The 19,562-nt window shown below is 41.9% G+C and overlaps 1 protein-coding gene and 1 non-coding gene across 2 annotated transcripts in view; both read left to right on the top strand.

Moving 5' to 3' along the window:
- DNAH11 (dynein axonemal heavy chain 11) overlaps positions 1 to 19,562 on the top strand; it is a 369,705-nt gene that overhangs the window by 188,091 nt on the left and 162,052 nt on the right. Inside the window, exons 46-54 of the mRNA XM_027539949.1 lie at positions 1,324 to 1,528; positions 4,410 to 4,575; positions 5,222 to 5,324; positions 8,428 to 8,667; positions 10,307 to 10,468; positions 10,723 to 10,916; positions 15,279 to 15,441; positions 16,543 to 16,666; positions 17,085 to 17,227. Of these exons, the coding sequence (XP_027395750.1) occupies positions 1,324 to 1,528; positions 4,410 to 4,575; positions 5,222 to 5,324; positions 8,428 to 8,667; positions 10,307 to 10,468; positions 10,723 to 10,916; positions 15,279 to 15,441; positions 16,543 to 16,666; positions 17,085 to 17,227 (1,500 nt within the window). The remainder of the gene's footprint in view (positions 1 to 1,323; positions 1,529 to 4,409; positions 4,576 to 5,221; positions 5,325 to 8,427; positions 8,668 to 10,306; positions 10,469 to 10,722; positions 10,917 to 15,278; positions 15,442 to 16,542; positions 16,667 to 17,084; positions 17,228 to 19,562) is intronic.
- On the top strand, positions 10,001 to 10,073 carry TRNAC-GCA. Its single transcript has one exon. It is a non-coding gene; the product is annotated as a tRNA-Cys (tRNA).

Genomic DNA, 19,562 nt, shown 5'->3' with positions numbered 1-19,562 from the left:
TCTTTATCATGAATTTAATTTTGAATGGTCTATAAAATACTGATCTGTGGTCAGTGTACGTGAACCATGCAGGGAAGAACTTTATCCATTACAGAGTTTGTGTGTTTTTCTTACGAGCTATATAAATCCTGCAAAGAGTTTTTTGTAATCCCCTTTTTAATTTGCCCCCCCGCCCCCACCAACTGTAAGACCTTTTCAACTCTCTTTAATCACCGTGCAGGCTTCTCTCTCCAGTGTGTCTACATCTGCTTCCCCTTTCCCTGATTTTACACAGTGTATTCGTTTCTATTCCCTCAGTCGGCTTTTTATTTATTTGTATTCTTTTTATTGTATTTCTGTAAGCCACCTCAATTTTTTCATGAAACAATGTAGTATATGTGAGACAGCAAAAGAGACACAGATGTATAGAACAGTCTTTTGGACTCTGTGGGAGAGGGAGAGGGTGGGATGATTTGGGAGAATGACATTGAAACTTGTATAATATCATATATGAAACGAATCGCCAGTCCAGGTTCGATGCAGGATACAGGATGCTTGGGGCTGGTGCACTGGGATGACCCAGAAGGATGGTACGGGGAGGGAGGTGGGAGGGGGTTCAGGATGGGGAACACGTATATACCCGTGGCGGATTCATGTTGAAGTATGGCAAAACCAATACAATATTGTAAAGTAATTAACCTCCAATTAAAATAAATTTATATTTTAAAAAAATCTAAATAAATAACTAATCTTTACAACAGAAGCATTGCTATAAAAAATTTTAACAGAACAATGTACACTAAGCATCACCGTGCTTTGGACTTGTGACTATTTCGCTTAACGTTTGTTTCTTCCCGGCTGGTCTCTCTCTGCACTAAACTCCTTTAGAGTGAATTGTGTCTAATCATTTTGCACATAAATCATTAATCTTACTGGGTGAAAGAATTGCTACCAATTTTTGTTAATACGTATCTTGGCCTTTCGCATGTTTCACCATGTCCTAAAGAGTGGTGGGCAGTTTCTTAAGCGTTCACTGTATTCCTTTATAATACCTAACCAAAGGTTAGGCAGAGTATAGATATTTCCATGATAGGAAGCCTTGGGTGCTAGGTCTTAACTGGAAAAAATAAGTCAGTTCTTTCTGCTATGGCATTTTGGCAACACTACACAGTTTCTTTTCTCAAGCTATGATGTCTGAACTGACCATTCAAAATGAAACATTAAGTGGGATCTCTCCTACTGGCTGTCAACTAGAACTAAGAATGCATTTAGTCTCAATTCTAAAATTCTAAAATGACTATGTGTTGGTGCAGGTACAAAATTTTGTCTGTTTTTCCCCACCAGAGAGCTCTGGTTCACACAACAGAGACAACCCGTCTTCGATATTTTGTGGAGTTGCTGCTTGAGAAAGGACAGCCATTGATGCTGGTAGGAAACGCTGGAGTAGGAAAAACAGTCTTTGTAGGTGACATGCTGGCAGGTCTGTCTGAGGCTTATATAGTATCCCGTGTGCCTTTCAACTACTACACAACATCGGCAGCCCTGCAGCGTAAGTGTTCCTCCTTTTATACTCCAGAAGCAAGGTCAGATACTATCAGAGCCAGGACATGCAGCCCAGAGATGATTCCTTTGTCTTAGACATTTTGCTTAGAATGAATTTTTATTTTTCACCATTCTGGCTGAATATACTTTGTTTAAATATTGTTATTTTGGCTTTTTATATCCCTCCTGGCTTTACTTGGGTTATTACTCTATAGAACAGAAAGAATTGACATCAACAGTTCCGTTGCTTTGCCTCTAAACCATTTGGTTAGCTTTAATCAATTTCGTGGAGCCCTAGCAACGAAAGAATATGCTCAAGGAAGAATGTATACTGGTTACCTCTGCAAGCAAGGGATTGATTTAGTGGGGAATTCACGCAGACTGTATTGATGAAATGACAGGCCACCAGTTGGTTGTTAAATCTTAGAACTGTGAGAATGATTTTTAGCTGTTGAATACATGCATCAGTGTAATCAAAAGAACCACATAGATTTGGGGCATTTTGAGTTTGGAAGGGCAGAGGGCAAACAGAGTAGACGTGAGAAGTAGAGAAGAACTACTATAAAGAGCTGAGAGCAGTGTCTCACTGTCCAGCAGAGCAGTGGGGTTGTGTCGTGTGAGGGCAGCAAAAGTTCCTGTTGTCCACTGCTTTATGAAACCTGTTGCCCTGAGCATGGTTTCTTTGCTGTGTGCATTGTTGCTATTTCCTTAGCCCTATCAGTAGAGATTAACAACCTGTTTTCTTATCACTTAAATCATTAACTCACCCAGGAATGATTGTGCTGTAATCTCTTTCTTAATCAAGTTTGTCTTCCTCATCTTTGTGAGTGAAACAGTTAAAAGATGACCTGGAAGGTTTTCATTCATTTCTTCAGCGAATATGTATCATTTATCTACTTTATCCCCAGACACTGTGTATAATACATGCTTTTCATTGTGGACACAGAAGAAGGGATCACTTTATCACTTGTAAATGGAAGATTAGGGCTGCAATTCAATAGTTGAACGAAGTTTAGCTTGCTGATTCTTGGAAGGGTTACAAGCATGAATAGATTTAGACATTGCCTATTAGCATGAGAAATAGAAAGAGCTAGTGTACTCTGAAGAAAGGATTTCAGACCTTTGAGATGGGATGGTATATAGGCAAAAAGGGAACTTAGGCTAGAAGAATCAGATTAAGCAAAGACATGAAAGAGAAATTTGTGGGACACATTCATTTAATTGAATCTCTAAGTTGATCAAAGCATAGTGATCAGGTAGAAGATAGGGCAAAGGCTGAGTTATAGGTGGAATGCCCAATTGTCTAGTTTGCTGAAGACTGGAAGGTTTCTGAGATAAGGGACTTTTAGTGCTGTCACTGGGATCATCCCAGGCAACCAGGGATGGTTGGTCACTGAGACTGTAGCTAACGTGCAAGTGGAAAAGAACATATTTCATATGGTACGGAGCTGTGAGCCATTGATGGGGAGCAAGGAGTTGACAAGATGCAGGCTCTACTTTGGGCTTTCCTGGTGGCTCAGTGGTAAAGAATCTGCCTGCAATGCAGGAGACCCAGGTTTGATCCCTGGGTTGGGAAGATCCCCTGGAGAAGGAAATGGCAACCCACTCCAATATTCTTGCCTGGAAAACTCCATGGACAGAGGAGTCTGGCAGGCTACAGTCCATGGGTTTGCAAAAGAACTGGACATGACTTAGTGACTAAACCACAACGACAACAGGCTCTATTTTAAGAAAAGTCTATGGTGGAGAGACCAGTCTCCTTGAGCAATGTATTAGCTGAATGAAATGATACCCTGGACTAGAGCTTTAGAAGGAAAGACAAAAGGAGGAGACGTGAGGTACCATTTACAGGCTGTGCTTGAACAAATCAGGGACCAGAAAGGAAAGATTAAATTCAGGCCTTGCATCTGGCTGATTGGGAGAGTGTTAATCCTGTTGGTAGGAGCACAGAAGGCTAAAAAGAAGTGATGGGTCATGAGTGGGGAAGAGGTATGTAAAATTGAGTTTGGGAACAGGCACATTTGATGTTGGCCAAACATACAGTTGTCAGTGGCTAACAGGAACTGAAGTTTAGCAACCATTTGGAAATGTAGATATGCTGCTTGGAAAAAGGGCTTGTGAATTAACTTTTTATATATTATTTTACTTCATTCATTCCTGTTTTCATTTAACAAGTTACTTACTTGCTGTAGGTGTTATGAGGCATACAGAAATGAACACGACAGAGTTCTTGTCCTCAAGCTATTTATAGTTCATTTAGAGAGTAGGCAAGTGACTAGATACTGCATCTCAGGTCCATACTGTCAAGATTTTCTGTATTTGTGATTTCCTCTCAAACATATCAACACAAAGTCAGATAGGCAAGTGAAGAGATATAACTTGAGGTATACACAGGATAATGCCTGCATATAGTATCCTCTTATACTTCTGTACCCCATGGCCCAAGAAGAGAGATGTGAGAAATTCCTGACTGTCCCTAGACTCTAGTACGAGGAAGATAAAGAAGGACTTATTGACGGGTTCTGGGTGGACTGGCAGTGGTTCCTGAATGACGGTAGGTACGGGGGGGAAGGTGTGAAGGTCCGCAGCGAAGGTGTTGTCTCAGATGTGACGGCCAGTGTGCCCAGTGCTGCAGCTGCGGACTCTGGGAGCGGAGCCAGGGTGAGCTCCAGGAGAGTATTACATGGCAGGAGATGAACAGAGACATGTTTCTGGGATTAACCTGCAGAGAGGTGATACTTGAAGCCACAGAGTGGATGAAATGGGCAGGATGAGGAAAAAGAAGAAAAAAAGGACTAATGTTCTGTTTTGTATTTATATATAAATATATATAAACAGAAGTTTACATTTTTATTTGATTGGTGGACAGAATTATATATTGGTTTCAGGAATTCTTGAGAAACCTCTAGAGAAGAAAGCTGGTCGTAACTATGGTCCAGGAGGAAATAAAAAGTTGGTTTATTTTATTGACGACATGAATATGCCTGCAGTGGACTCGTACGGCACTGTCCAGCCCCACACTCTGATTCGACAGCATATTGATTATGGACACTGGTAAGCGATTCTGTGTTTCATTTTCTACTGAAATCTAATTATTATTACTATGGATAAAATTTTTTAAATAGAATCACCCCAGTTTCTTCCTCTTCTGAGGAGCATCTTCTGTGATACTTTTTTGGGTTTCAGTTTGCTTCCCCTTTTGCTCATCTTAAATGGAGTAGATTTTCTTTGCATCATTGGAAGAATTGGATTGAAAAGTATCTTAGAAACGTAAACTCTCCAGTTAAAGCTTAAGCTCCTTAATATATTAACTCACAGTTACTTAGGAGAAGCTTGACATTTTCTGTAAGATGTAAACATCTGGTAATGTCTGGGCATCACAGTTGACAGTCCCTGATGTTAAGCAGGGGAGAGCCCCTAGTCTTGCTATGGGTATTTTTAACCAGACTAAAGTGAATCAATAAACAGCAATAATACCTATTGATTTAGCTCCATGTGTTGATACTGGCATCAAAGGAGCCACATAGTCTTCAGCTTCCCAAGCTTTAGTTTTTATCTCTCAGATAGGCTAACAAGTTCAACATCACACAGTGATTATAAAGATTAAAGAAAACAATTTATGCTGAAGTCCTTTATGAACTGCTGGGATTTGTTGTTATTTTGAACTTTGGGATTTAAGGTTCTGTTTTCTATCTTGCAGGTATGACAGACAGAAAGTGATGCTTAAAGAAATCCACAGCTGTCAATATGTTGCCTGCATGAATCCGATGGTGGGCAGTTTCACCATCAATCCTAGACTACAGGTAGGGTGTCAATACTCACATTGTTGATCTTGATTCTTAGTGCTTTTGGGGTAAAGATTAGGCTGTATGGTTGTACTGTACATTTGGTGAAGCATGGAAACTTATTTTAATTAACAGAATTTTTAAGGCAGCTTTTGGTTTACAGAAAAATGAGCTGAAAGTACAGAGAGTTCCCATGTATTCCCTCGCACCCTGTGACTCATCTACAAACACCTTGCATTGGTGTGCTGCCTCGATTACAATTGATGAGCCAATATTTATAAATTATTATTAAGTGAAGTGTAAAGTTGATGTCAGGGTTCGTTTTTTGTGTTACATATCCTGTGGCTTTTAGCAAACGTACAATTACAGGTATCAGTTATTAAAGTATCACACAGAGTAGTTCATGTCCTAAAAATCCCCTGTGCTCCCCCTAATCAGCCCTCCCTATCCCCGAATCCCTGGCCACCATTCATCCTTTTCCTGTCTCTATAGTGTTGCCTTTTCCAGCGTGTCCTATAGTTAGAATCATATAGTATGTAGCCTCTTCAGACTGGCTTCTTTCTCTTAGCTTAAATATGCATTTAAGATTCCTCCATGGCTTTTCATGTCTTGGTAGCTCATTTATTTTTATCACTGAATAATACTCATTGTCTGGGTGTTCCTAGTTTGTTTATCCATTTACTTATTTAAGGATGCTTTAAGCAGAAGGTATTAAGAAGAGGTGGCAAGAACACATAGAAGAACTGTACCAAAAAAGATCATAATAACCTGGAAACCACAATGGTGTGATCACTCACCTAGAGCCAGACATCCTGGAATGCAAAGTCAGCTGGGCCTTAGGAAGCATAGCTACGAACAAAGCTAGTGGAGATGATGGAATTCCAGCTGAGCTATTTCAAATTCTAAAGTGCTGCATTCAATATGCCAGCACATTTGGAAAGCTCAGCAGTGGACACAGGAGTGGAATAGGTCAGTTTTCATTCTAATCCCAAAGAAGGGCAATGCCAAAGAATGTTCAAACTACCGCACAATTGCACTCATTTCACATGCTAGCAAAGTAGTTCTCAAAATCCTCCAAGCTAGGTTTCAACAGTATGTGAACTGAGCGATGTACAAGATGGATTTAGAAAAGGTAGAGGAACCAGAGATCAAATTGCCAACTATTGGATCACATAAAAAGCAAGAGAGTTCCAGAAAAACATCTACTACTGCTTCATTGACTACTCTAAAACCTTTGACTCTGTGGATCACAACAAATTGTGGAAAATTCTTCAAGAGCTGGGAAAAGCAGACCACCTTACCTGCCTCTTGAGAAACTTGTATGCAGCTCAAGAAGCAACAGTTAGAACTGGATATGGAAATACAGACTGATTTCAAATTGGGAAAGGAGTATATCAAGGCTGTATATCGTCACCCTGCTTATTTAACTTATATGCAGAGGACATCATGTGAAATACTGGGCTGGATGAAGGACAAGCTGGAATCAAGATTGCTGGGAGAAATATCAATAACCTCAGATATGCAGATGACACCACCCTTATGGCAGAAAGTGAAGAGGAACTAAAGAACCTCTTGATGAAAGTGAAAGAGGAGAGTGAAAAAGCTAGCTTAAAACTCAACATTCAAAAAACTAAGATCATGGCATCTGGTCCCATCACTTCATGACAAATATATGCGGAAACAGTGGAAACAGTGACAGACTTTATTTTCTTCAAAATAAAGAGCTCCAAAATTATGGCTGCAGTGACTGCAGCCATGAAATTAAAAGATGCTTGCCTCTTGGAAGAAAAGCTATGATAAACCTAGGCAGAATATTAAAAATCAGAGACTTTACTTTTACTTTACTTTTTCGACAAATGTCCGTCTAGTCAAAGATGTAGTTTTTCCAGTAGTCATGTCTGGATGTCAGAGTTGGACCATATAAAAGGCTGAGCACTGAAGAATTGATGCTTTTAAACTGTGGTGTTGGAGAAGAATCTTGAGAGTCCCCTGGGCTACAAGGAGATCAAACCAGTCAATCCTAAAGGAGATCAGTCCTGAATACTCATTGGAAGGTCTGATGCTGAAGTTGAAGTTGGCCACCTGATGTGAAGAGTTGACTCATTGGGAAAGACCCTGATGCTGGGAAAGATTGAGGGCAAGAGGAGAAGGGGATGACAGAGGATGAGATGGTTGGATGGCATCACCAACTGGACATGAGTTTGAGCAAGCCCTGGGATATGGTGAAGGACAGGGAAGCTTAGTGTGCTCCGGGTCTTGGGGTCACAAAGAGTCAGACACAACTGAGTGAATGAACAACAGCAATGGTTTTGTCCAGATTTGGGCAATTAGGAATAAAGCTACAGTAAATACTTATGTGCAGGTTTTCTGAGTGCATGTAAGTCTTTAAATAATAATTGCCACCACTGCCACTGTACATACAACAGTCTGTGGTTTGCTTGCTTTTGTGTAGTCAGTGGAGACTCAGCTGGGTGACTCTGCTGACCTAACCTGAGCTTGTTCACATGTTGGGCAGTTAATTGTCAGCTACTCAGGGTGGCTTTGGCTGGAGTGATTGTAATTCGGACAACACAGCTCTGTGTCATATGTCTCTCATCCTTGGGTAGGCATGTAGAATTCATTGCAAAGATAGAGCCCTAAGAGAGCTAGTGGAAACACACAAGCCTTTGACAGTGACTGGCACCCTATTACTTCTATCTCCTTCTGTTGCCTTTATCAAGTCATATGGGCACTCTGAGAGTCAGAGTGGAAGGTACTGCCAAGTTCCATCACAGTGGGTATGGATACAGGAAGAGATGAAAAATAAAGTGCCCCTCCCTGTTTTGGTAATCTACTCAAAAGTAAAGGTGAAAGTGTTAGTTGCTCAGTCATGTCTGACTCTTTGTGACTCCATGGACAGTGACCCGCCAGGGTCCTCTGTCCATTGGATTTCCCAGGCAAGAATACTGGAGTGGGTTGCCATGCCCCTCTCTAGGGGATCTTCCCAGCCCAGGGATTGAACCTGGGTCTCTTGCATTGGCAGGTGGATTCTTTACCATCTGAGCCACCAGAGAAGCCCCAATCTACTAGTACCATTACATTTTCTATTTTATGCAGCTCTCATGTTTCTTTTTGTTTTCAGAGACATTTCACAGTGTTTGCATTCAACTTCCCATCCCTGGATGCACTGAACACCATCTACAGCCAGATCCTGAGTTTCCATTTCCAGCAGCAAGCATTTGGTCCCTCAGTTCTCAGGAGTGGCCCCACTTTGATACAGGCAACAATCGCATTCCATCAGATGATGGCACATACATTTTTACCCACGGCCATTAAATTCCACTACCTCTTTAATTTGAGAGACTTGTCAAACGTCTTCCAGGTACCTCGATGACTCTGTGTTACGTGTCTTGAGTGGGGCACTGATTAAAGTAATACCAATGGGGTTCATTCATAGAACTTAGTCTAAAACTATGCTGCATCCTTGAGCATGTATTCTTTCATTTTCTGTAATAAGCTTTATGAAGTATGCAGGTTTATTAATCCCATTTTGTCAATGAAAGTAGCAATTCCCCTTAGGTTGGTAGAGACTTAGCAATAGAAGCTAAGGTAGAAATCTTGGCTCCCTATTTCATTGATTCTGAATATGATTCTGTATAAATATTTGAGTGTCTCATTTTGTGCAAGTAAAAGGGATAATTTTTTTTTAATATTTAGGTGATAACGATTTTTAAACATACATCAAGAGAAAATATAATTTCTTAAATTCCTATTTTGGTTTGGCATTGACACTTAACTCACTTATCCAGTAAAAGGACAGTGTGAATGTATATGATTTGAAAAGAAAGTTCCAAAGAGAGAATTCAAAACCTTGAAATTTTGAAAATATCCAACTTACATGGCCTATCAGTAGGGTAAAAGTAATTGAAGAATTATTTATGGCTCAAAGTTCATTTGTGACGGAAGTAGTAAACTGGTGGAATGTGAAAACTTCATGAGACTTCTCAGTATTTGGTGATTTTTATTTCTTATACTTTTATAGTCCTGCTTTCTAAATCACTCCACAGCTGCCTCACAACTGTAACCACATTAGGCAAAAGCTTTTTCCAAATGTGGACCATTCCTTTTCATGTCGATCTTTCTTGCACCTGCCTGAAAGACTGTGCTCAATTAAACGGTCTTTAAAAGCAGGTTTTTGATCATAGGAGGGAAGGGAGGCCAAGAAGTGAGAGACCTCTCTGCTCACCATTCATATCCAGTCTGTTGACTACACCCAACACCACCCAACAGTTGTTTAACCTTTTACAGCTAATTGTCTATGACTCCCTTGGTGCTGTCCCTAGAGCCCAGCACACGGTGACTCTCCCCATGAGAACTGGGTCTATATGAATCCAAAATATTGAAGAATAGTGTTGCAGGAAAGTGAGAATCAAAATGTTTTGACTACCCACAAAGTGCATTCAGACAGTCGGCTCTGGATCTTATATATTTCATCTGTAGAATGAATGAATTAGATTAAATGACATCACAGGATTTTAGAATAAAATATATTAGTCCTATGACTTTCATGTTAGCTACTTTTAGAAACTGATTTTCCTGAAGACAGTAGGTACAAGTTCTAAGATCAGATATTTAGTTCCTGGGCTGACTCTTGAAATACAGCCTTAGCTCATTCCTGGAAATGGGCATAATGGTAGTTAATTCTTTAATAGACTTCCCTGGTGGCTCAGTCGGTAAAGTGTCTGCCTGCAATGCAGGAGACCCAGGTTCGATCCCTGCGTTGGGAAGATCCCCTGGAGAAGGAAATGGCAACCCATTCTTTAATCCTTTTTATTGTGTAGTTAATTGTTTAAATGTTGTTTATCAGAGACTACAACTACTGATATGTAATACTATTTATAACCCTTCTTGTAACTCAGTAAATTGCTAAATTCAGCATGCAGTTAAAGAATATGTTAAAGTATTATCTTGGAATGTCATCACGTTCTGAATTTTTAATTTTTTCCCCTCTTGCCTTTTAGGGGATTTTATTCACCTCTCCTGAGTGTTTAAAGTGTCCAAATGATTTAATACACCTGTGGCTTCATGAATCTTCTCGTGTTTATGGAGACAAACTGATAGACACAAAGGACTGTGATTTGTTTCATAAAAAACTGCTGGAAACTGCTAATAAATACTTTGAAGTAAGCAAATGAATTCCAAAGGTCACTATGTGCTCTGGCATATTGGCTTTTGGGCAGAAATGGGATAAGGATGTGAATGAATTGTATATATGATTCCCTTGCTGAAACAGCTGTGATTCCAGATCTCTACAGGGGAAGATGACATCCACCCATGGGTTGATTTACAGGCTTTTCCCTGGACCGGTCACTCTGCCTCCAGATGAATCATTTCTGGAGATTGACATGACCGTATTTTTCACTTCCTCCTCCTGCAGGGTGTAGCTAGCCGTGTGCTGCTTCAGCAGCCCCTCATCTATTGCCATTTTGCTAAGGGCAGCCAAGACCCGTGCTACATGCCGGTGAAGGACTGGGAGGTGCTGAAGACGTTTCTGACGGAAGCACTGGATGACTACAATGAACTCAATGCCGCCATGCACCTCGTTTTATTTGAAGACGCCATGCAACATGTGTGAGTTGATGGGCTGTGATGCTTTTGCACAAAGTAAAAAGGCTGAGTGTCCACAGTTGCTATTATTCAGTAGATCTTACTGAACACTCTGAACTATCAGTTGTTTTTTTTTGTTTGTTTGTCTTCTGGGATTTTTTTGAACTATCAGTTCCTGTTTGCCATACAGTATAAAACTAAGTTTCTCCATGAAATTTGTATAATATTGAAACCCAATGTTACCTCAAAAAATGAAAAGAAAAACTTGATTGAGAACACAAGATAAAAAAGACAAGACACAGCCCTCTTCTAGGATATAAATATGTCACATACCTGTAAGTGCAGCCACTTACCATGTCATAAGCAAAAGGCAACTTGTAGAAGACCTCAAGAATGTACATGTGTAGGAAGGAAATTGAATTCTGTGCTAGAGGAAATTGATAACCTGAGTTAGGTAAGAAAATTATCTTTTGCAAAAAGTCATTCCAATCCCCTTAGCTTCTGTAACTATAAGTGTGTGGGCCTGATTCAGAGAAGGTCACTAAGCTTGCATTCAACAAATTACAAGAATGTCAAACACAGTTCTTTGTATAATAGATAATTTTTATATAAATGGATATATAAATGATAATAGGTTTAGGTGTCATGGATCCATTAAAAGACTATTAAGTGTCTATATGAATTACGTCACAATAATGTCTTACATAGGTATACTATTTTTTGAAGTGCCATGAGAACCATAATTTCATGTTCTTTCACTTGTACCTCTGTTAGGGAAGACTATGAAGAAAGAGGAAGGTAAGTGACTTGTTCAAAGTTAAAGTTCATAAGTGGCAGAGACAGGACAGACTCACGCTGATTTGCCTTGGTTAAGAATATTTACTGGGTGCCAAATGAGTGCCAAACAGGAGCACTGCCAGCCTATCAGTGTGTGTGTATCTGTCACTCAGTTGTGTCTGACTCTGTGACCCCATGGACTGTAGCTCGCCAGGCTCCTCTTTCCATGGGATTCTCCAGGCAAGAATGCTGGAGTAGGTTGCCATAGCCTTAGGGAAGAATATGAAGAAAGAGGAAGGTAAGTGACTTGTTCAAAATCTTAAAAATTTGTAAGTGGCAGAGACAGGATGGACTCGAGCTAATTTTCCTTGGTTAAGAATGTTCATTGAGTGCCTACTGAGTATCAAACAGTAACATTGCCAGCCTATTCAGTACTTACGTGCAAGTTAAGGAAGAAAAAAGGGAAGGGCATGTTTTCTGGGCAGAAAACTAGAAGAAGGCCCCTTCCCTGATGTAGTATGACTGAACAGGCTCTCACCTCCTAGCTTGGGTGCCTTTGCCGTGCACAGGTTGTGCGACCATCCGTGACGTCTGCTGTCAGACATTGCCCAAGTACTGGGGAGACAGCAGCAAGCAAGATAATCCAGTTATTTCTCTAATTGAGCTCATGTTTTAGTGATCCCTTGGGAAGTTTATAAGGATATGAACAAATAAGCAAGTGAGGAACATGGCAGAAAGTGATACGTCCTGCTGAGGAATAAAATCTATTGATCCTGAGCAATAAACATGTGAATTCCCAAAGAGGGACTGGCTGTCTCTGTGAGGAGGTGGCATTTAAGGTGAGACTGAAATGATATGCAGGAGCTCAGCATGGAAAGATCTGGAGGAAGAACGCTTTAGGTGTGGGCAGATTTCATGTGGCCCCATGAATGTCCAAAAGCAAAAAGAGGGTCATGTGGCTGCAGCATGGAGAAGCAGGGAGAGGGGCGTATGGCAAGGTGGGGAGGTGGACACAGGCCTCATGAGTACAGGTGTTTTCTTGTAACCAGAGGAAAGGGGGGTTCTTTCTTTCTAAGTGCAGTGAGAAGTTCCGGGTCAGAGCTTAGCATGGGAATGACAGGGTCGGTTGAGTAGTCTAAACAGCTGGCCATTGCTGCTGCTGTGTGGGAAGTCGATGGCATCTTCCCTTCCTGTCCTGCTTCCCCATAACTGTAATTTCTCACTGGCTCTACTGATGTGCTGGAGCTGCTCTGACAAAATGCTGCAAACTGGGAAGTTTAGAGAAACAGATATTTATTGTCTCACAGTTCGGAAGGCAAGAAGTCTGAAATTGAGATGTCAGAAGGCCATGCCCCCTCAGAGGTGCTGGGGAGAGTCTGTTCCAGAATTCTTTCCTTGCTTCTGGAAGTTCCTTGTCTTGTGACAGCCTGAGTTCAGTCATCATGTGACTTTTTCCCTTTGTGTGTGTCTGTATCCAAATTTCTCCTTTTTATAAGGATACTGGTCATATTGGATATACCCTACTCCCCTATGACCTTATTGTAACCAATGTATTCAATCACTCTATTTCCTAAGTCTATATTTTCAGGTACTGGTGGTTAGGGCTTCAGTATAACCCACTCCAGTGTTCTTGCCTGGAGAATCCCAGGGACAGAGGAGCCTAATGGGCTGCCGTCTGTGGGGTCGCACAGAGTCGGACACGACTGAAGCGACTTAGCAGTAGCAGCAGCAGCAGCAGCAGCATATGCATTTGGGGGAATGCCACTCAGTTAATAATGCTGGCTTTTCTAACAAGTGATATTTGGGCAAAGATTAAAGTAATGAAATAAGTCAAAAGAGAAGGAAGTATGTGAGAAAAGCAATTCAAACAGACCCAAGAAATGTGGAGAATTCGATTTTTAGAGGAGTTACTCTTAAAATGTTGAGCCCAAGTGCCTAAGAAAAACTTGGGAGGCTTCCCTATCATCATTTATTACAAGCTTCCTACATATTGATTGTTTTATGGATCCCTTTGCAGTGACAGTCCTCTGATTAGCAGACAGAGGATGCTTCCATTAGAATCTCTGAGCATGGTGATAAGTGAGTTATTAGTAATGCTGTTTCTGGTTGGATTCATGTACGCTGGCCGTCTGTCATGGCTCGTGTGGAAGAGATGTCTTGTTGGCACTGAGGAGTTGTCCCCTGTAATCCTTCAACACAGAGTTCTCAGTCACCTGAAAGGAAAAGCTGCTGCTTTGATTAGGGATTATGAGCTAGAAACTGACTTACTGCACATCAGAGATGATTTCAGTGTGCCCTTGAACATTGTAGAAAGAGACTTTGCCACTTACAGACTGTTGATGCAGACCTCAAAGCACACATTATTGAAATGAAAACCCTGCCTTGTAAGTTGGGGTTTCACTCGTGTTAGAGTAATCTCACAGCTTTGCCAAGGTGGTTTTGTCGTGTGGTCATGTGAAGTAAAATTTAATGAGGTGGCTGAGCTTGGAAAAATAACCTGTCTTTTCAGTTATTGAAGGTTTTCAGGAAATGATCGTGCGTGCTGGTCCTACTATAAGTGATCCCAACTTAATTCTTTCAAAAAGTACTCTTTAAAAAAAATGTGTTAAAGGTTGTTTGGATTGTTCAGAGCTTAAATTCATGTCAGGAAAGCAACTGAGAGAAAATACAGCAGTCTTTTCAAAAATTTTTTTGCATTTGGGCTTCCATATGCTTATATTGGGGGCTTCCCTGGTGGCTCAGCAGTAAGGAGCCCACCTGCAATGCAGGAGATTAGGTCCCATCCCTGAGTTTGGAAGATCCCCTTGAGGAGGGCATGGCAACCCACTCTAGTATTCTTGCCTAGAGAATCCTGTGGACAGAGAAGCCTGATAGGCTACAGTCCATGGGGTTGCAAAGAGCTGGACACAACTGAAGCAACTGGACACATGCTTACGTTGATCACATTAAAGCCAACTTATTCCTAACGGTAAGATGTAGCAATAATATCAATAGGATAAGCATTCAGAACCTCTTTGATAATACAGGAAAAGGGATTAGTTGACTTTGCTGGAGATTTACCTCTTGGATTCTAACACTTTCTGAGAATGTTTTAGACTGTTCAAGGCATGAGGAAAGCTTTCATGCAAGGGACATAAGGATCATGTAAAAAAGGCAAGTGTTTAAAATGCATGAAGTAAATCGCATGTGAGGTGTTTGTTGGTCTAAACAAATCTGTTCTTCCCAAACTAATTCTATAGCAAAGTTTCTGGCCCAAAGACATTTTCCCTTTGATATCCATATACGTGGATACTGATGTGCCATTAGGATCTTTCTTGCTAATCAGGAAAACGTGGTGCTTTGATGTAAGTCCTTGTATTCATTTTCTGCCTTCTTTTGGGGGAGAGTAACACAGCAGTGGGAGTCCAGATGTCATTGGCCAGGATGGTTTGTTGGGCAAGTGATAAGGGGGCAGATGCAGGCAGCATCTTTTTGTTTGGGAAACAGAAGAACAAGGACTGAAAGTCTGAAATACAAATCGGAGTTTAGTATCTAAATATCTGAAAAATGAAACCGCATAGCCCTGAGGCTCATTGGATGTCATCTGTTGGGGGTGTTTTCTCTCCGCAGGTGTCGCATCAGCCGCATCCTGCAGTCCCCTCAGGGTTATGCGCTCTTGATCGGAGTGGGCGGCAGTGGCAAGCAGAGCCTGTCCCGCCTGGCAGCTTACGTTTGCAGCCTCGAGGTCTTCCAGATCACTCTGACCCAAGGCTTTGGGATCCAGGAACTTCGGGTAAGTCTAGTGATGGGCGGCCCCGTGCTCCTTCTGCCCCAGGATAAAGGTGCTCCAGTCAGGCATGGAGGTGGGTAAGCTCTTCAGAGGATTTTGTTGGCTGTTTCTCCTTCAGGGACTTCCCTGGTAGCTCAGACAAAGAAACTGCCTGCAGTGCAGGAGACCTTGGTTTGATCCCTGGGTCCGGAAGATCCTCTGGAGGAGGAAATGGCAGCCCACTCCAGTATTCTTGCCTGGAGAATCCCCATGGACAAAGAAGCCTGATGGCTACAGTCCATAGGGTCGCAAAGAGTCAAACATGAATGAGGAACTAACACTTAAACTTTCTCCTTCATTGTCGAATTAATAATAGTAAACTGCTACCAACATTTGTATGTGTATAAGCCTATAAGCCTGTCAGATTTGCTCAGAAAACATTTTATTAAATACAAACATGTTTTTCTTTTGTGCTGACCATACCTGAAAATCAGCAGTATTCATACACCAATACAATGCAGGGAGGGGGAGATCCTTTTTTTTTCTTTAACAAGTGCATAGAGATTTTTTCCGCTTTGTATCAGATTGTGAAAATATGATGAGAGTACAGTCGAGAAACACTGACATGTTTTTTAAAATTTTGCCTTTGAATCACAATAGTAGTTACAAAATAGTACTTAGAGTTTGTGGCAAGTGCTATTTTAAAGCAAACAACAAACCACTTGCTTTCAATATTACTAAATAAAACTAGTAAACTCTAAGTCACCAAACAATGAAGTAGATAGTTGTTAAAAGGAGCCAAAAACTTCTTTTCGCTGCATTGCTTAACAAAATCATTACTGAATTCACTTTTGCTTGAATAGAAGGGAGTTGTTTGTCAGGAGCCTGTTTGCATCTTGGGCTCCGTGAAGCCATAAACATGACAGTCATCATTATGTGCCAGAAATGGAGCCGATGTCAGAATGTTTGCCCCCATAAGAAGAGAGTCACCGAGAGGAAAGAACGTATAAACGGGGAAAGGACGGCGCCGGCCCTCCCGCTGTAGCGCCTCGGTTCTGCCCACCCCTCGCCGACAGCACACGAGCATGTTAGCACAGTGTGAGTGATGGCCTCTGCTTCTTACAGGTAGACCTTGCCAATCTGTACATCAGAGCCGGAGCCAAGAACATGCCCACCGCGTTCCTGCTGACAGATGCCCAGGTTCTAGATGAGAGCTTTCTCGTGCTGATTAATGACTTGCTGGCATCAGGTGATTAAACCAACACATTCCATGAAAGATCTTCCCCAAAGACAAATGATCTGTGGTTTCAGTGAACTTTAAATAGAGATAATTTGTCTTTGAGATGTTTGTCGGGGCATTCTTTGGGGAGAAACGTATAAACCTGACTAATTTGAAGTGTATCGCTTTCTTAGTCTGCTTACGATGTAAAAGGCCTTGCAGAGGCCTTCAGTGAAGTAAATGTTATTCCTGCCTGTGCAAGTTTAGTGGGTGGGTTTGTCATAGCTTGTTGTCACTGTGTTGTGTCTTATAAAAAAAAAAAAATTGCATTTCTGGTTTCAAACTCTATCATTAAAGCTGAACTTTGTATTAGAAAGCATTTTAAGTCATATCTAAAATATGAATTATAGCAGTCTTTTAATAACTCTACTCATTCCTTTGGGGGCAGGGGAGATTCCTGATCTGTTCAGTGATGAAGATGTAGACAAGATAATTTCTGGAGTTCGTGATGAAGTTCGTGGTCTGGGCATGGTGGACTCCAGAGAAAACTGTTGGAAATTCTTTTTGTTCCGGGTGCGACGACAACTCAAAGTAAGAAGCACTTGCTTTCCTTGCATTTAGTTAAATGTGCTGTTTCAACTCTGATATGGTTCTGTTTGGGAATTCACATGACAAGTTTGAATTCCACTCATACATTTTGTAAGGACATCCAGTCATTTGGTGTAAAAGGCAATTTGCATATTTTCTCGAGTGTCTGGAGGGCACCTTCTTCAAGTTTCCTTTGATGCTGGTTCCCTACAAGGCCTTGTTCTAAGCAGGTTGAGCACCCGAGTGAGCTGGACATGGTGTCTATCCTTGAAGAGCTTATGCTGTTACAGGAAACGAGACGTCACCAATAAGTGTCGCCATGCTGATCCCAGAGGAGTTCGGCATCCTTTCCAAGGGCAGCAGGCCTCCTGGAGAAGGTGGCGTGCTGTGTGTCAGGTGTGGCTTGGAATTCCTGGGGATGCGCTGGGTTGGGGAAGAGCTTTCAGGGAGAGGAAATAGCATTTGGAAGAGTTAAGAGTGGACTGCATGGTACATATTTGGAGACACCACAAATAGGACTAAATCAGGTGTCCCCAGCCTCCAGGATCTAATGCCTGATGATCTGAGGTGAACTGATGTAATAATAATGGGGAAAAAGAACACAGTGAATGTAATGCACTTGAATCATCCTGAAACCATCCTCCACTCCCTGGCCCATTGAAAAATTGTCTTCCACAAAACCAGTCCCCGGTGGCAAAAGGATTGGGAACTACCGCTCTAAATGACTGGGACATAGAGTTCTTATTGGAAGAAACAGGTGGATCGGGCTGGGAAAGTTAATTGGGGTGAGGAAAGGGTGGGGCTTCCCTCATAGCTCGGTTGATACAGAATCCACTTGCAATGCAGGAGACCTGGGTTCAATTCCTGAGTCCAGAAGATCCCCTGGGGAAGGAAATGGCAACCCACTCCAGTATCCTTGCCTGGAGAATCCCATGGACAGAGGAGCCTGGCAGGTTACAGTCCATGGCATCACAGAAGTCAGACATGACTTAGTGACTAAACCACAAGTGTTTTGTAAATCATTAAAGGAGCAGAGGAGGAGTTTGAGTTGAGGAAGTGATACTATATTAGTACTTCAGGGCAAGTAGCTGAGGCTTGTCACTCAGATGATCTGAGATTCAATCCAGAGACAACTCCATGCCATAGTGTAGGCACAAGGATATAATGTAACCAAGTAACAGCAGCAGGAAGGATGAAGTATTAGAACAAGAAACCTCACCACACTCATGGCAGAAAGCCAATTGAAAATACTAGTATGGAAAATTTGGAGAAGGCAATGGCACCCCACTCCAGTACTGTTGCCTGGAAAATCCCATAGATGGAGGAGCCTGGTAGGCTGCAGTCCATGGGGTCACTAAGAGTCAGACACGACTGAGTGACTTCACTTTCACTTTCCACTTTCATGCATTGGAGAAGGAAATGGCAGCCCACTCCAGTGTTCTTGTCTGGAGAATCCCATGGACGGAGAAGCTGGTAGCCTGCAGTCCATGGGGTCACACAGAGTTGGACACGACTGAAGCGACTTAGCAGCAGCAGCAGCAGCAGTATGGAAAATTCAGCCTTAGATAGCATATTGAAAAGCAGAGACATTACTTTGCCAACAAAGGTCCGTCTAGTCAAGGCTATGGTTTTCCAGTAGTCATGTGTGGATGTGAGAGTTGGACTGTGAAGAAGAGCGCTGAAGAATTGATGCTTTTGAACTGTGGTGTTGGAGAAGACTCTTGAGAGTCCGTTGGACTGCAAGGAGATCCAACCAGTCCATTCTGAAGGAGATCAGCCCTGGGATTTCTTTGGAAGGAATGATGCTGAAGCTGAAACTCCAGTACTTTGGCCACCTCATGCGAAGAGTTGACTCATTGGAAAAGACTCTGATGCTGGGAGGGATTGGGGGCAGGAGGAGAAGGGGACAACAGAGGATGAGATGGCTGGATGGCATCACTGACTCGATGGACGTGAGTCTGAGTGAACTCTGGGAGTTTGTGATGGACAGGGAGGCCTGGCGTGCTGTGATTCATGGGGTTGCAAAGAGTCAGACACGACTGAGCGACTGAACTGAACTGAACTGAAATAATATTTACTAACCAAGAAAAGTTATTTCTTTGCTCGTCCTTCTAGTATTCTTTGCTACTCCTTCTAGTACTCGTGACCTCTTTGCCACTCCTGTAAAGCCTGGAGTACACAGGAAGAAGGGGGATTAGCTGTGAATATACCTCTGCCTGGAGGGCTGCCCTGGTGGCTCAGATAATAAAGAATCCGCCTGCAATTCAGGAGACCCCAGTTCAATCCCTAGGTCAGGAAGATCCCCAGGAGAAGGGAGTGACAATTCACTCTAGTATTC

Source organism: Bos indicus x Bos taurus, chromosome 4 (assembly GCF_003369695.1).
Source record: "Bos indicus x Bos taurus breed Angus x Brahman F1 hybrid chromosome 4, Bos_hybrid_MaternalHap_v2.0, whole genome shotgun sequence".
Taxonomy (NCBI): Eukaryota; Metazoa; Chordata; class Mammalia; order Artiodactyla; family Bovidae; genus Bos; species Bos indicus x Bos taurus.
The sequence above is the reverse complement of the archived record's forward strand: the minus strand, read 5'-3'. Positions and strand labels throughout refer to the sequence as shown.